The following is a 14,712-nucleotide window of genomic DNA, read 5'->3' as shown; positions in this document are numbered from 1 at the left end:
ACAGTGTCTAACACAGCAAGGCCCTACCTGGTAGTGGCTTTAGGTGCTACTACAATATAAATCTATAATGTCTCTGGGGATTTGTCATGGAACTGTAGTGTTTTGTAGAATCTTAATTTTGCCCCATGTTGCAAAATGCACTGCTCTTATAGCTGGTTTAAACACTGATAAATGATTCCCCATCCCTCCTTTTTGATAAAGGTAATGAATGCATGAGAAAAAGAATATTTTAAATGGGTTTTCCATTACTAGATTCACTTGGTTTTCCTACAAGCAGAGTTTCTCGCTATGGCCCTTATTTTTCCTCCTCCTTCCTCTTTTCAACTGATAATGATTAATATATTTGACTAAAATCCCACATGAAAAATTTACTAGATAATCTTGTGCACAATAACTTGTCAATATTTTTATTTTATTTTAATGTTTATCTTAACTAAATACATGTATTGCCTTTTTCTGCTTCACTGGGATTGGTGGATATGAAAGTGTGTCCCTCTAAAGTCTGAAAAGTGAATGTGCAATGTGGCATTGTAGGAACAGTGTCTCTCATTGACTTATAGATCAAAATTGCTCCTTTTACAAGTTAAGGATGCTTTTTCTAATGTCAGTTTTTGTTAACTCAGCCTTAATTAGTGCTTCCTTTGAATCACAAGTCAGAATAGAATCCAGCTTCCTCAACCTGATTGATTGTTGTTTTTACAGTACTAAAAGGAGTAAATAATAAAATACAATTTGTTGGTTAAGGAAGCAGATTGAGTACATATAGGGAGCTAAAGTCCTTTCAGTTACGTATCAAGATAGTATTTTGATATACTTGCTTTTCTTGCCATACCTGTACTTTATGGCCAACAAATTATTGTAACTTGAGAATCCCAGCCCTGTTTGTAGAATCAGTCGAAATGGAGCATGAGCGTGAGAAGAGATTTGCTGGAGTTCTGTTACTAAAGTAGCATTGAACCCTTGCCCTCTGTCTGTTCCTGGATTTATTTCCCAAGACACAGTGCAGTGTACATCTGTTTCCTTATTGGTCTTCTTCTAAACACAATTTTTCTTTCTTTATTTGCTAGCTGAAGGAAGCATTACTGTGAAGAATGCAACATTTAGTTGGTCAAGAAATGATCCTCCTTCACTGAACGAGTAAGAATTGGTATCCTAATTAGTTCTGGCCTATAATTGTACTAAATCTTTATCACTTTATTAATTGTTTCTGAAGAGCCTGAAGTGTGCATGTCATGGCACAATAAATAAGTTATGCTAAAATGGTAAGTCTGTGCTGCAGAGAGTTTGCAACATTAAAGAAACAGCAATACAAACACGTTTCACTGCATTTTATAGTTAGGATGTTTGACACTTTATAAGGTGTATGGGTTTTATTTGGGGGGAGTGGGGAGAGAGAGAGTGTTGAATGGAAAGGGAGCTTTGCATACTCTAATTAGGAGCCTGTTTCAAGCATACAGGTTGGTTCAAAAGAAGACAAAGTTATTAATGGGATAAGGAGTCAAAAGAAATAGCCAGTAGAGAATCTGGTGTAGAGCATATATAGTGGGCTGGGGTTTAGGAAGAGAATAAGAAAAGATGGAAATGGGAGCAGAGTTCTCAAGCCGTTTAAGGTGATGAGAATAGCATGTAGTTAGAAGCTGTGAGCTACACAACTAACTAGCCCCATTCTTGTTTTATGGCTTCTTCTGTGGGGATCCTTACAGCTATATCCTCCTTCCCTGCCTATGCCCTGCCATGCTTTCACCCTATCCTCCAAGTCTCACCCTTAAACATCTTATCAATAGCCCTCCCTGTTCCAGTACTGGAGATGGGTAGGAGAGAAACCTTATAAAATCCTCTAGATACATGCTTTGCTAACCAAAGCACCTGCATGATTTTGCTGCTGGAACCCTTCCTTTCTCTCCCCTCCCTTGTATTTTATTTTAAGTTTTCTGGGACACAGATGTTGTCTGGTGTTCATAAAACACCATGCATATTTGTAGTCTCTATAGACAATATGAGATAAAGCTGGTGCATAGTTTCAAGAAAAGGTGAGAGTATCAAATCAAGAAGGATGATCTTGTCAGCTGCTTTTTGGAGGATTGATTGCATACTGAGACTGTGATTGTTTATGTATAAGCAGAGTTGGGCACGTTCTGCATATATAAACTTGAGTTTTCAGGCTATTGTTCTTAAAGAGCCAATGAACTATATTGCTGATGTCAGCAGCTAGGTGGGTGGGTGTTCTGATCGTATCTGGTCTTTCTCTGTATTTGATGCTACAGTAAAATGCTTGCCATTACTTATGTAAGATTTATGTATCAAGCCAAGCTGAACTGTGTGTGATTTATTTAAGCATTAATTTCACCGTTCCTGAAGGCTCCCTGGTTGCCATTGTTGGACAGGTTGGCTGTGGAAAGTCTTCATTGTTGTCTGCACTTCTAGGAGAGATGGACAAAAAGGAAGGATATGTGGCTGTGAAGGTATGAAATGTCTGGATAACAGTTCTGTTTCTGTGCACTTCTGGAGTGATTATAACACTTTCAGAGCATGGGAGGGAAGCCCCTCAAATTCACAGGATTTTTTTATTAGAGGAGGGGTGGACTTGTGCTTGCGCTGTATTTTGTTGCTTTGTGAGGTACAGAGAGGCCTGAACGTGTGCCTGGTATTTTAAAATTTGTTTTTATCTTAGAAATATCCGGAATATAAATCCTTGTTCCTGTTTTTGCGGGAGGTTTCTGTGCAGGACCTAGAGAAATTATTCGGAAGCTCTTTCAGCTCTAAATTGAAAGGGAGAGGGCAGGGTTGAATCTCTTAAAGACCTTTTTTACAGCTGTAAATTTGTTCTTAATACAGATTTCAGTTGAAAAATGCAATATTGTTCTTAAATTATTTTTAAAAAATCACTTCCCTGCTAAATAAGTTGACTTTCACTTCCTTTGTGCCTATGCGGTGGTCTTACTAATTTAGTCATCCTTAGAACTAACACACACACACACACACACACACACACACACACACACACACACACACACACACACACACACACACACACACACACACACACACACACACACACACACGCTTTCTTTTTTCCTTATACCCTGTTGTTTGTGACGGGGAAGGAGAAATACTTCAATCTTTGTATAAATCATTCAGCAGTGACACATGCATTTCTGAAGCATTCTTAGTCAAGAGATATTAGCCTGAGTGTCTTTTTAGCATTCACTAGTTCTAGAGAGCATGTGTTTGCATGGAGAATTCAGCAAGGTGGATGTTGGGTGAAGCATGTTTCATTTGAAGCCCATTCCCCCAAAACATACGTGTAACGTGACTGCTGTGGAAGAGAGGGCATGGCTAACCTGAGCTGCTGCAGCACACTGCTGTTTTAGCATGCTAGCTCAAAGAGAGCTAGCACATCTGCACTGGGAAGCATGCTCCCAGCTATTAAGTTAACATACCATATAGCTGTTTCCCCAATTGTATGTTGGGCATCATACATATCTTACAAGGTTGTTGAGTGTGGATTATTGTTTGCATAGTGCTTTGAGTATGTCAGTGAGATTTTATTTAAATAGGGTTGAAATGCTGAATAGCTGATTTTTTGTTTCTTACAGGGCTCAGTTGCCTATGTTCCTCAACAAGCCTGGATACAGAATGCAACTCTGAAGGACAATATTATCTTTGGAAGGGAGTTGAAAGAGAGCCGGTATAAACGTGTGATTGAGGCTTGTGCACTTCTGCCTGACATAGAGATTCTTCCTACAGGAGACAGAACAGAAATAGGGGAAAAGGTATTGAGCTACACCAGAGTGGATGCAGTCATTGTAGTTAAGGACATGCAATAATTTCCATTCTAATGCCCTCTTTAGAATTGTACAGAACTTCAAAACTTTTTGAGTGGAAATCTTCCAAACTAGGTCTCCACCTGAAGATTTTTTTCTCCCCCAAGTTTGAGCAAAACTAGCCCTTTTTGAATGCTAGGCGTTCTGGGGAAGAAAGCCTGTCCCCATTAATAGATTTATATAGTCACTTTGTCTTCTTCCTCTCCAGGGTGTGAATCTCTCTGGAGGACAGAAGCAGAGGGTCAGCCTTGCTCGGGCAGTTTACTGTAACACCGATGTCTATTTATTTGATGACCCTTTATCTGCTGTTGATGCTCATGTTGGGAAGCATATTTTTGACAAAGTTATTGGACCAAAAGGAATCCTGAAAAAACAAGTGGGTATTTTTTAATAATGTTTTGGGGGGGCAGGGGAGGGGTGACTTTCCCACAGAATGATCCTTTCTGTGATTTTAAGCTTGGTTCAGAGGGTTCCAAGCTCCTTTGAAACAACTTCATCCATTTTACTTCCTGGTTCTCATGAAGGTTTATTCCTCAGTTCTGTTTCCAGTTGTGTGTCTGACTTTCTACGTGATCTTGTGACAGTCACATACCATTTCTGGATCCCACTTCATCCACGTATGAAATGGAGCTACTTAACTACCTTACAGAAGTGGTGTGAAGACTTAGGCCCAGATATTTAACGGTATTTAAGCACTACTGTGCTCAGCATTGCAATGCTTAAGCCTTATTTTCAAAAGTGACTTGGGTGCTTATGTGCTAAAGTCCCAATGACTTTCAGTGAGACTTCGGTGCCTAAGTCACTTTTGAAAATGAGACACATGCCCTTAAGTCAGCCAGATGTTGCAATACTGAGCAGAGCAATAGCTTTAAAAATTTGGGCTTACTGTGTATAAAGTACTTTGAGTCCCCCTGATGAAAGGTGCAACAGCATCAATGCAAAGTATTATTAAAGAGTTCAGTGACTCCAGAGGCCCAAGATATAGATCAGCTGGAGAAAAGGAACAATTAAAAAAGAACTAATTTTTTCCAAAAATGACCACACACCTGTTGTGTGTGTTAGTTACTTATAATGCACATCATTAAAATCTGATTTGAGACACTTACTGCAAGAAATTAACACTTCGTTACTGTTTAGAGAGAGACTTATACTCAAAATATATATATTTATTTTTTTAACATCCAGACTCGGGTTTTGGTAACCCATGGGGTCAGTTACCTGTCTCTGATGGATACAATTATAGTGATGACTGATGGTAAAATATCTGAGATGGGCTCTTACCAAGAGCTGCTAAAGCAAGACGGGGCCTTTGCCGAGTTTCTTCGTACATATGCTAATGCTGACCAGGAAGGGGAGAATGGAGGTAAGCTTACAAAGAAACTCCACTGAACTAAGCTGATGTGCTGCTCGCTAGTGGGTTTGTGGTAGCATGCTTCCTTTAGTGCCTTTCTGTCTTTGTCAGATCCCATAGGCAGGGACCGTTGTTTAATTAAGGTATCCAAGAATGACTGGTAGAATTGAAAACCAAGTATGCTGCAAAAGTAAACATAGGCTTTCCCTGATATTTAGCATAATAGTGAAGTCTGCTGTACTGTGGGCTTCCACAGGAGATTATTCTAATCATTAATCATTTTAGATTGTCAGATACAATTCTGAGGTCACTCTAAGACTGGGGATCTGTTTATAAGCATTGTCCATCTCTAAATGTCTTGGAATCTCTGAGTTCCCATACACGGGGTGAGACTGGTGAGACTCATACACAGGACTGATAAGACCCTCACAAAAATGGGACCTTACTTAATCTGAGAGCAGGAAGAGCAGCTGTTTCTTTTCCCATCTCTTCCTGTTACAGTACAGCTGCTTTCGCACTTAGAGAATGCAGGGAATCTTTGTAACTTTCTGGTATTGCACCTGGTCTGCACATCTTGAAAGGAGGACCTGGGCCTCCCAGTCTGATTTCTTACAAGACCTCCTAAAATTGTTTTCTGGCTCTCTTCCCTGCATTAATGTTCAAGTACAAGGAGTGTTTTTAGGTTGGTTGGTTATTATACTGTGGATATTCCCTCTGGATGCACACAAGACTTGTTCTTTGGCATGCACCCTCTGCTGATGCTCACAAGTGGCAAGTTTTGCAGGAAATGAATTGCTCCTGCTGATTTTTGCCTAATTCACACCTATCACTTGGAGTGCTGCATGAGTGCTGCATGCTCTATTCCCGATCCTGCCGGAACATTACAGGTAGAACATAGCGGCGTGTTGCACTGCAGAATATAAACGAAGCTGTCCAAGGAGCAGTAGAGCTGTACTGAATTGCTTGCCTGTTTTCTCAGCCGAGAGAGAGTGGCTCTACCACGGGCCAGGAGAGGGAAGTGCAGTGCTTCCTTCCCCTTTCTGGCAATGGGAGAGGTGAGCATGAGAGGGGAATGACAGGTGGAGGTAGTCTGACAAAAAAGTGACTAGGGAATGAGGTGGGAGAGTGAGGTTAGGTGAGAAGGTTGGTAATGTAGGAAGCGCGGTTGCCATGTTTAGGCTCTGTCCTTCCAAAGTCATGGAATGCTATGACAGTCTGCTCTGCTTTCTCAAAGAATCTGAGCGGAAATGTGGGTCCTAGTTGGGAGCGTGTGTTAATGTGTTGCAGAAGAGCTGAGCTTGTCTCCTGAATGTACTTGTTGAATCTTCTCCACTGTACCTTTTTTAGACACTGGTGTTGTGGGGAGGTATGGTTCTCTGGCTAACTCGCTGAGCTGAGACTCTGAAGGTCTGTGTCTTGTCCCTGTCACAGGCTTTCTATATGATTTTGGGCACATCACTTAATCTCTATCTCAGTTCCCATTCTGCAAAATGGAAATATTTTCTTTCTTCACGGGAGTGTTGTGGCGACAGCATAAGGGTTGTGAGGTTCTCACCTACCACTGGGACGAGTGCCATAGAAAAGCCTTCACAATAGAAGAAATATGATTAACTTGTTCACTGCATAGAATTAAAGAAATAATAATACTTTGGCTTTGGAATCAGCTAGAAGTACTTATTTAAGGATAGCTGGCACAGCTGATGCAGACTTCAATGTATGAGCAAACTTCAAAGAGAAGAGTTAATCTACCTATTTCTTTTGTAGTCTCGATAAAATTTAATACTTTGCAAGAATACTTTGCAATTTGAACAGGTATTTACTTCCTTTAAGTTGCCTAGTTCTAGCCTTTGTCAGCTCACCTAGGCAGTTGTGGCTGTTTTTGAAGGCTTTGTACATTTAACTGTGCTTGACAAATATGCCCTTGCTTTTATTTGAAAGTCTTTTCCCATTGCATTTGGTGTGTTGGGCATCTTGTTTTGGAAAGAAATCCAGTGCTTATCGTATGCTGCACTTATTTGCCATCACTGCACTAAATATGTCTTAATTACTGTGTGACACAGATGAACAAGTGAATGCCTAACGTGGGTGTCCTCATTAGACTTATTGCACAGAACGTGAAAGGATTGTGGTGCTTCTCTCCTCACAATGGGTCTGGGCGCCTGGTGTTAAATAGAACATAAAGTTTGCCAGTTGGCATCACGCCAAATGTTGAACTTGGGCATTATTGTGTTGGTTCAGAATTCAGAGTAAGGTAATTAAGGAGACTCCTATTGGGGTCAAGTAATAGTCTGGCTCCTCTTTCGAAGCCATTCTTTCTTTCTCTAGCAAGGTTGGATATTTGCTTTTCTCCCAAAGGAAAACTTTTTCAGACTTCATGGGATGAGATGTCTGGTGTATGAGGTACTTGACACTTCCCAAATCTTTCCGCAGTAGGATGTGTGTTACACATAGTGTATGGGAAGCAGGGTCAGCCTGCTTGTCCTGCCTTAAAGATGAGGAGGAGAATTGCGGTAAAGAAAGGATTGGCGAGAGCGAAGGCTAGAACTGTCTGAGGCAAATGTACTGATGGGTTTTGCCAAAAGTAGAGACAGTTCAGAAGTAGTTAATCTTGCAGCTGAACATTAAGTTGTCTCTAGGTTGCTCAGATCAAGACCAATACAGTTGTACCTAACAAACATCCTCTAACTTACATTGTGCATATCAGTATTGTTACACAGCTGCCTTAGTAAAGTTTCATAGCAAGTAATCATTCTATTTAAAAAAATCCCACTATTTATTTAACTTTCTCTTTTCTGCCATTAACATACAGCTGCAAAGGAAGGTGAAGAAGGTTTGTCTGACTCTATAGCCTTTTTCATTTGAGTTCAATTTTTGTTTGTTTCCAAATTTTTGTTTGTCGCACCCCCCTCCCCCCCCTCAATCCTGAACACACAGATCCAAAGACAGGAGAAGAAGAAGAAGGTTTGTGTTGGTTTGCTCAGGTGCTTTTCTGCATGTAGATAGTGGAAATAGTTGACTGTGATATAAAATATTTGCATGGTTTTGGAAAAGTCGATGTATACATTTAAACTCAAAATATACATTAGAATTGACCATTCTTCCTATGCTGGCTACAGGTAACTACTTTTTTGCCACATCATTTTGTACTCTTTGTATTAGATAATTAATGCAATAGACATAGAAATGGCTGCATTTTGTTCACTTTTTTGGCTGCGTCATTGTCACCTGAAGCTTCACGCTGCATGAAGAATAGTGTTGGTTAACTTCTTGCTTCAGAGCAGGAAGGAGATAGCATATTGCTATTTGGTTCTGTATTATCATGTGCAGAAATATTTATCGCTTACAAAATTAAATCTGATTTTGAAGAGCTGTTTGGGAACTGTGGGCTTTTTAATATGGAATAAGGAACGCCATTAAATTCAGTGTTTCCAGTTGAAAGGAATTTTGAATGCTTGAAGTTCTTCGTCTGGAAGTTCTCAAGAAACACTATGAGGTTGAAAACCTAAATATATTTGCCCACTTTTAATAACTTCATTTGTAAATTTCATAGTTTTAGTAAATCTGAAATTTACATTATTTGTGCTGCTTTTTTCACTGCACTTCACTCATCCTGGACAATGAAACAGCACCGATCTGTATTGCTTTGACTTTCCTGCATTAGCATGGTGCGTCAGTGTTTAACTTGTAAAGGCAGTAGAGAATGTCTTTTAAGTCAAACAAACTGTTGTGATTGTTTTTTGTTCAGAAAAATATTTAATGGAAACATTTATTGTTCCCAATTTTTAACAAAACTAACATTTTTAGGTCTAAACAAATAATTGTCTCCCTGTTAAATGCTTGTTTTTCTAATAGATACAAACTGACTATTTTGGCTGTATTCAGCCTCCTTAAAAACCTTTGTGTGCAGAATTGTTTCTGGGTTAAACACTGAACAGCCCTGTATATATGGAAACATCATTACCCCGACTAAAGGAGTACTTTTTGAAGGGAAAAAAGTCATTTGATTTGTGTGGATGATGAAATAGAAACGTGTCAGGGTCCAATAGCTACACTAGAGAGACTGTTTTTAGAATTTCATTAAACTTCCTGGAGAAAGCTTTGAATTTAATTCTTCCTGTTTTATCTTTACTGTTTCACAGGCTATGAAAGCTTCAAATGTTGATTCAGTTTTCTAAGCATTTTGGGTGATCTTGCCTAATGCAATACTTCCTCTTAATATAATGGATTTATATAGGTGCATTAAGGGGGAACTTAACACTTGTTTTTTGATTAATGTTAGGTTTATAGAAAGGCCTTTCTAGTTACTTGGCCTCAATAGCACTCATTTAATTCTGTTGGAAAGTTTGTTGTTGCCTGCTATGTAGTGCATGTTGTTTTAGGGTGCTGAAGGAAAGCCAGCATTCTTCAAGTTATTCTGAACATATCTTCTACCTCTGCCCAAAAAATCCAGAATAAGCTTTTGTGTGTGTTTCAGGTTTGCTCTAAAATGAAAATAACATTTTGCTGCCTTAATAAATAGTCAAGGCATGAATTTTTGAAGAGTAGAAAAAGCTTAGAGCATCTTATCCTCAAGATTAGCCACAGTTTGTACTGTGCTATGAAGCTGATATGTGCTTTAGTGTGAAACACATCTCATAACTCTATTTCAAATTACTGTATTAAAATTAATATGCATTGGGTAGGAAAAGTGTGTTTTATTGTTAGCATTTGCTCAGTAAGATGAAGATTCAAGCTAGTGCTAAAAATATGGTTGTTAAAACATATTGGAAGTAATTACCATATACTGTATTGATTGCTTAACTGTGTTCTCTCCTTTGGGTGCTTTTGGTGGGCAAATATTTGACTGGGGTTTGATTATGACTTCTCTAGTGGTGGCCAACTTTGTTCATTTTTACTTTTCTTACAGATGCAAACAGTCCAACTGTGAAAGAAGGAAAGCCTGTGGAAAATGGTGTTCTTGTAAATGAAGCGACAGGAAAACCGATACTTAGGTGTGTAGTCGTTTCAAAGCAGAGTAGATCGAACTACTAGGGAACTGTTAGTGCGCAGTAATGGGGTCCACATGGCTAGTTATTGCGCGACATGCTAGTATGCCGTAGGTTTACAGCCCAGTAGTCTGTGCACTTTCTCTTCGTCTAGACAAGCCCTTAGTCTTTTCCTTCTGTAGTATGTTAGACAGTTTGCATTCTTCTCTTACCATACAAAGTACAGTATTTCTGCTCTTCATGAAAATGAGTTTCCTTAAATAATTTAAAACTATTAATGTCTTTTGACTTGAGAAAAGACTTGGAGAATAAAGAGAGCATTTAGGGCACTTCTGTAGTTCAGTAGTGTAGGCCTTGTGCTAAGAAATTTCACATGCCATCAAAAATTGAATATCCCATGAAAATCTGTTCCACTGTGTGGGTTTGCATTTTGCATGCTATGTAATGCGGGAGGCTTTAGTTCAAGATACCCATAAGTCATTCCATTCCTCCTTTAAACATCAGAGAGATGAATACATCCATTTCTGGAGGTACAGTTCAACTGCAAATTTGGAGGGCTGCTGAGTAACACATTAAATGTAGGGGGTTAATTTTCCAATCCTGATGATGATGGGAATACTCTTGAGTCTCAGCATCTGCACAATACAAATGCAGGATCCAGAAAGGCTTGCTTTTTTTGTTGCTTTTTTTTAAATCAAGGAATCTTTTTTCCTTGAATGTGATTGATCAAGCAAAAAACCCTTCTTTAGCTTGTTAGTCCATAATCTTGTATTATTCTGAAGTACTTGTCTTCAGGTGCTTAAGGAAGTGCAATCAGGTAGAGAAGAGTGGGTCTTTGCTGAACATGAATATGCATTCTCATGTTAATTAGGTTTCTGTCTGATTCAGCGAAGTGTAGAGTAAGGTTGTGTCCAGACTTGCAGATCTGGGTCATTGATATCCATTTGCCAAGTAAACAATTGGTCGCTGTTATGGTGGTTTGTTTTTTCAGACAGCTCAGTAACTCCTCAACTTACAGTGGAGAAACAGGGAAGTCTTTGAACCAGACTAGTACCTCAGAACTTCAGAAGACATCAGCAGAAAAGAATGCGTGGAAACTTATGGAGGCTGACACAGCAAAGACTGGGAGGGTGAGATTTAATGATTTCCTTTTGTTTCCAAATTTATCAAAAATCCCCACGATTCAGGAGAAAATTGCATTAAAATGTAGGAGCAGAGAGCAAGCAACTAGTGTGAGGAAGGAGGGGAACACATTTTTGAGTTGACAGGTCATGTGTAATTTCATTGGTTGTTTCTAGATGCTTTGCTATTAAACCTGCATCCCAGGTTGGTTTCTAGGCACAAAAAGGCAGATGAGGGATGAAATGACAGCTTCACTTAAATTGGTGTGGCTGGTACCATAACCTGGCAAGATAGAAAAGATGAGGTGACAGTTTCAACTGCTAATTATAACTCTGTTGCGATCACTTCATGGAAAGCAGCTACAAGGTTGTATGTAACAAGCTCTGTGACCCAAGCCACTCTTTAGAGGGATTGGAATTGTCAACTGGATTAAAACCAAGTTTCCACTGTCAAATGCAAGTGCTGAATTCCAGCACACCCAAAGTTATTCATGAGAGATCTGTGAGCTAGATCTTTGGTGGGAAAATACTATTCTGCTGCAGCACACGTCAACTATTTCACTTGAATCTTTCTCTAAATATAGTTTATAACCTGAAATCCCATCCATACATATTGGGCTCACAGTTTTTCCTTTTGTTGTTGTGTCACATCTCTGTGTGACTTATATCCTCCTGCTTTTAAAAGGTGGGATGATCTTATGCTAAAGCCCAGAAACAGAAGTTGGAGCTCCCAAATTCTATTCCTGGCTTTGCCATAGACTCATATATGACCTTCTGAAGTCACTCAATCTCTCTTGCCTTCTCCATGTGTGTAAAAGTGGCAGTGTTTGCCAACAGCCCAGGGCAATTGAGGGTCAATGAGCTAAACTTTTGCAAGGCATACTGTTAGAATGCGGTGCTGATACTGCCAGACATTGGCTTTCTGGGACAGGATGAGTACATAAGAATGGCCGTACTTGGTCAGACCAATGGTCCATCTAGCCCAGTATCCTATGTTCCGACAGTGGCCAATGTCAGCTGCTTCAGGGAGAATGAATAGAACAGGTAATCATCAAGTGATCCATCTCATTGGCCATTGCCAGCCTCTGGCAAACAGTAATTCCTTCCTATCCTGGCTAATAGGTCCATCAATGGCTAGCTTCCATGAACTTACTTAGTTCTTTTTTGAACCCCGTTATAGTCTTAGTGTTCTCAACATCCTCTGGCAAGGAGTTCCACAGGTTGACTGTGCTTTGTGTGAACAAATACTTCCTTTTGTTTGTTTTAAACCTGCTGCCTATTAATTTAATTTGGTGACCCCTAGTTTTTGTATTATGAGAAGGAGTAAATAACACTTCCTTATTTGCTTTCTCCACATTAGTCATGATTTTATAGACCTCTGTCATATTCCCCCCTTAGGCTGCTCTTTTCTAAGCTGAAAAGTCCCAGTTTTACTAATCCGTCCTTATATGGAAGCTGTTCCATACCCCTAATCATTTTAGTTGCCCTTTTCTGTACTTTTTCCAATTCCAATAGATCTTTTTTAAGATGGGTATACTATGGATTTATAAAGCGGCAATATGATGTTTTCTGTCTTCTTATCTGTCCCTTTCCTGACAATTCCTAACATTGTTAGCTTTTTTGACTGCCGCTGCACATTGAGTGGATGTTTTCAGAGAACTCCAAAATGACTCCAAGATCTTTCTTGAGTGGTAACAGCTAATTTAGATCCCGTCATTTTATATGTCTAGTTGGGATTATGTTTTCCCATGTGCATTACTTTGCCTTAATCACCACTGAATTTCATCTACCATTTTGTTGCTCAGTCACCCAGTTTTATGAGATCCCTTTGCAGTGTGCTTTGGACTTAACTATCTTGAGTAGTTTTGTGTTGTCTGCAGGTTTTGCCACCTCACTGTTTACCTCTTTTTCCAGATAATTTATGAATATGTTGAACAGCATTGGTCCCAGTACAGACCTCTGGGGGACAGTACTATTTGCCTCCCTCCATTTTGAAAACTATTTATTCCTACCCTTTGTTTTCTGTCTTTTAAGCAGTTACTGATCCAGGAGAGGACCTTTCCTCTTATCCCATAGCCATTTACTTTGCTTAAATTTGACTGTTATGGTCACCATTACCAAGCGGTTCAGCTATATTTACCTCTTGGACCAGATCCTGTGCTCCACTTAGGACTAAATCAAGAATTGCCTCTCCTCTTGTGCGTTCCAGCACTAGCTACTCCAAGAAGCACTCATTTAAGGTGTCAAGAAACTTTATCTCTGCATCCCGTCCTGAGGTGACATGTACCCAGTCGCTATGGGGATAGTTGAAAACACTCATTGTTTTTTATTTTTATAGCCTCTCTAATCTCCCTGTGCATTTCACAGAAACTATCATCATCTGGTCAGGTTGTCGGTAGTATATCCCTACTGCTATATTCTTATTATTCAAGCATGGAATTACTATCCATACAGATTCTCTGGCACAGTTTGGTTCATTTAAGATTTTTATTTCATTTGACTCTCTGCTTTCCTTCACATATAGTGCCACTCCCCTACCAGTATGACCTATTCTGTCCTTCTGATATATTTTGTACCCTGATATTACTGTGTCCCATTGATTATTCTCATTCATCCAAGTTTCTATGATGCCTATTATATCAATATCCTCATCTAATACGAGGCACTCAAGTTCACCCATCTTAATATTTAGTCTTCTAGCATTGTATATAAGCACTTAAAAAGTGGTCATTTTTTAGCTACCTGCCATTATGTGATGTAACTGAATGGAACTCTTTTTCATTTGACTGTTTCTCATCAGATCCTACACCCATATATTATCCTCTTCCATCCTCTCTTCTCTACTAAGATATAGAGAATCTCCATTAATATATCCTCCCCTGGGGGGACATCTCTGTCCAAACAACATGTTCCTCTGCACCTGTTGGCTTTTCCCTAACCCTTAGTTTAAAAACTGCTCTACGACCTTATTAATTTTACGTGCCAGCAATCCGGTTCCATTTTGGTTTAAGTGGAGCCCATCCATTCTGTATAGGTTTCCCCTTTCCCAAAAGGTTCCCCAGTTCCTAATAAATCTAAGCATCGCCTCCTTACACCATCGTCTCATCCATGCCTTGAGACACTGCAGTTCTGCCTGCCTAACTGACCCTGCACGCAGAATGGGAAGCATTTCAGAGAATGCTACCATGGAGGTCCTGGACTTCAGCCTCTTACCTACCAGCCTAACTTTGGCCTCCAGGACTTCTCTCCCATCCTTCCCTATTTCATTGGTACCTACATGTACCACGACCACCAGCTTCTCCCCAGCACTGCACATAAGTCGGTGTAGATGTCTCGAGAGCCACAACCTTTGCACCCAATAGGCAAGTCACCATGCGGTTCTCCCAGTCATTACAAACTCAGCTATCTATGTTACTAATGATCGAGTCCCC

The 14,712-nt window shown here is 39.7% G+C and overlaps 1 protein-coding gene across 3 annotated transcripts in view; it reads left to right on the top strand.

Moving 5' to 3' along the window:
* The window catches only part of LOC137155080 (multidrug resistance-associated protein 1), a 76,708-nt gene that overhangs the window by 48,629 nt on the left and 13,367 nt on the right, over window positions 1-14,712 (top strand). For all 3 annotated transcript variants that reach the window (XM_067551054.1, XM_067551053.1, XM_067551055.1), the window contains 7 exons: window positions 1,068-1,137; window positions 2,336-2,462; window positions 3,597-3,773; window positions 4,033-4,200; window positions 5,010-5,187; window positions 10,082-10,166; window positions 11,152-11,290. In XM_067551054.1, the coding sequence (XP_067407155.1) occupies window positions 1,068-1,137; window positions 2,336-2,462; window positions 3,597-3,773; window positions 4,033-4,200; window positions 5,010-5,187; window positions 10,082-10,166; window positions 11,152-11,290 (944 nt within the window). The remainder of the gene's footprint in view (window positions 1-1,067; window positions 1,138-2,335; window positions 2,463-3,596; window positions 3,774-4,032; window positions 4,201-5,009; window positions 5,188-10,081; window positions 10,167-11,151; window positions 11,291-14,712) is intronic.

The sequence above is a fragment of the Emydura macquarii genome, unplaced genomic scaffold, assembly GCF_026122565.2.
Source record: "Emydura macquarii macquarii isolate MOO-44397 ecotype Brisbane River unplaced genomic scaffold, CSIRO-AGI_Emac_v2 contig_1348, whole genome shotgun sequence".
In the NCBI taxonomy this organism is placed as follows: Eukaryota; Metazoa; Chordata; order Testudines; family Chelidae; genus Emydura; species Emydura macquarii.
Note: the sequence above shows the minus strand (reverse complement) of the source record. Positions and strands in the feature narration are given on the sequence as shown.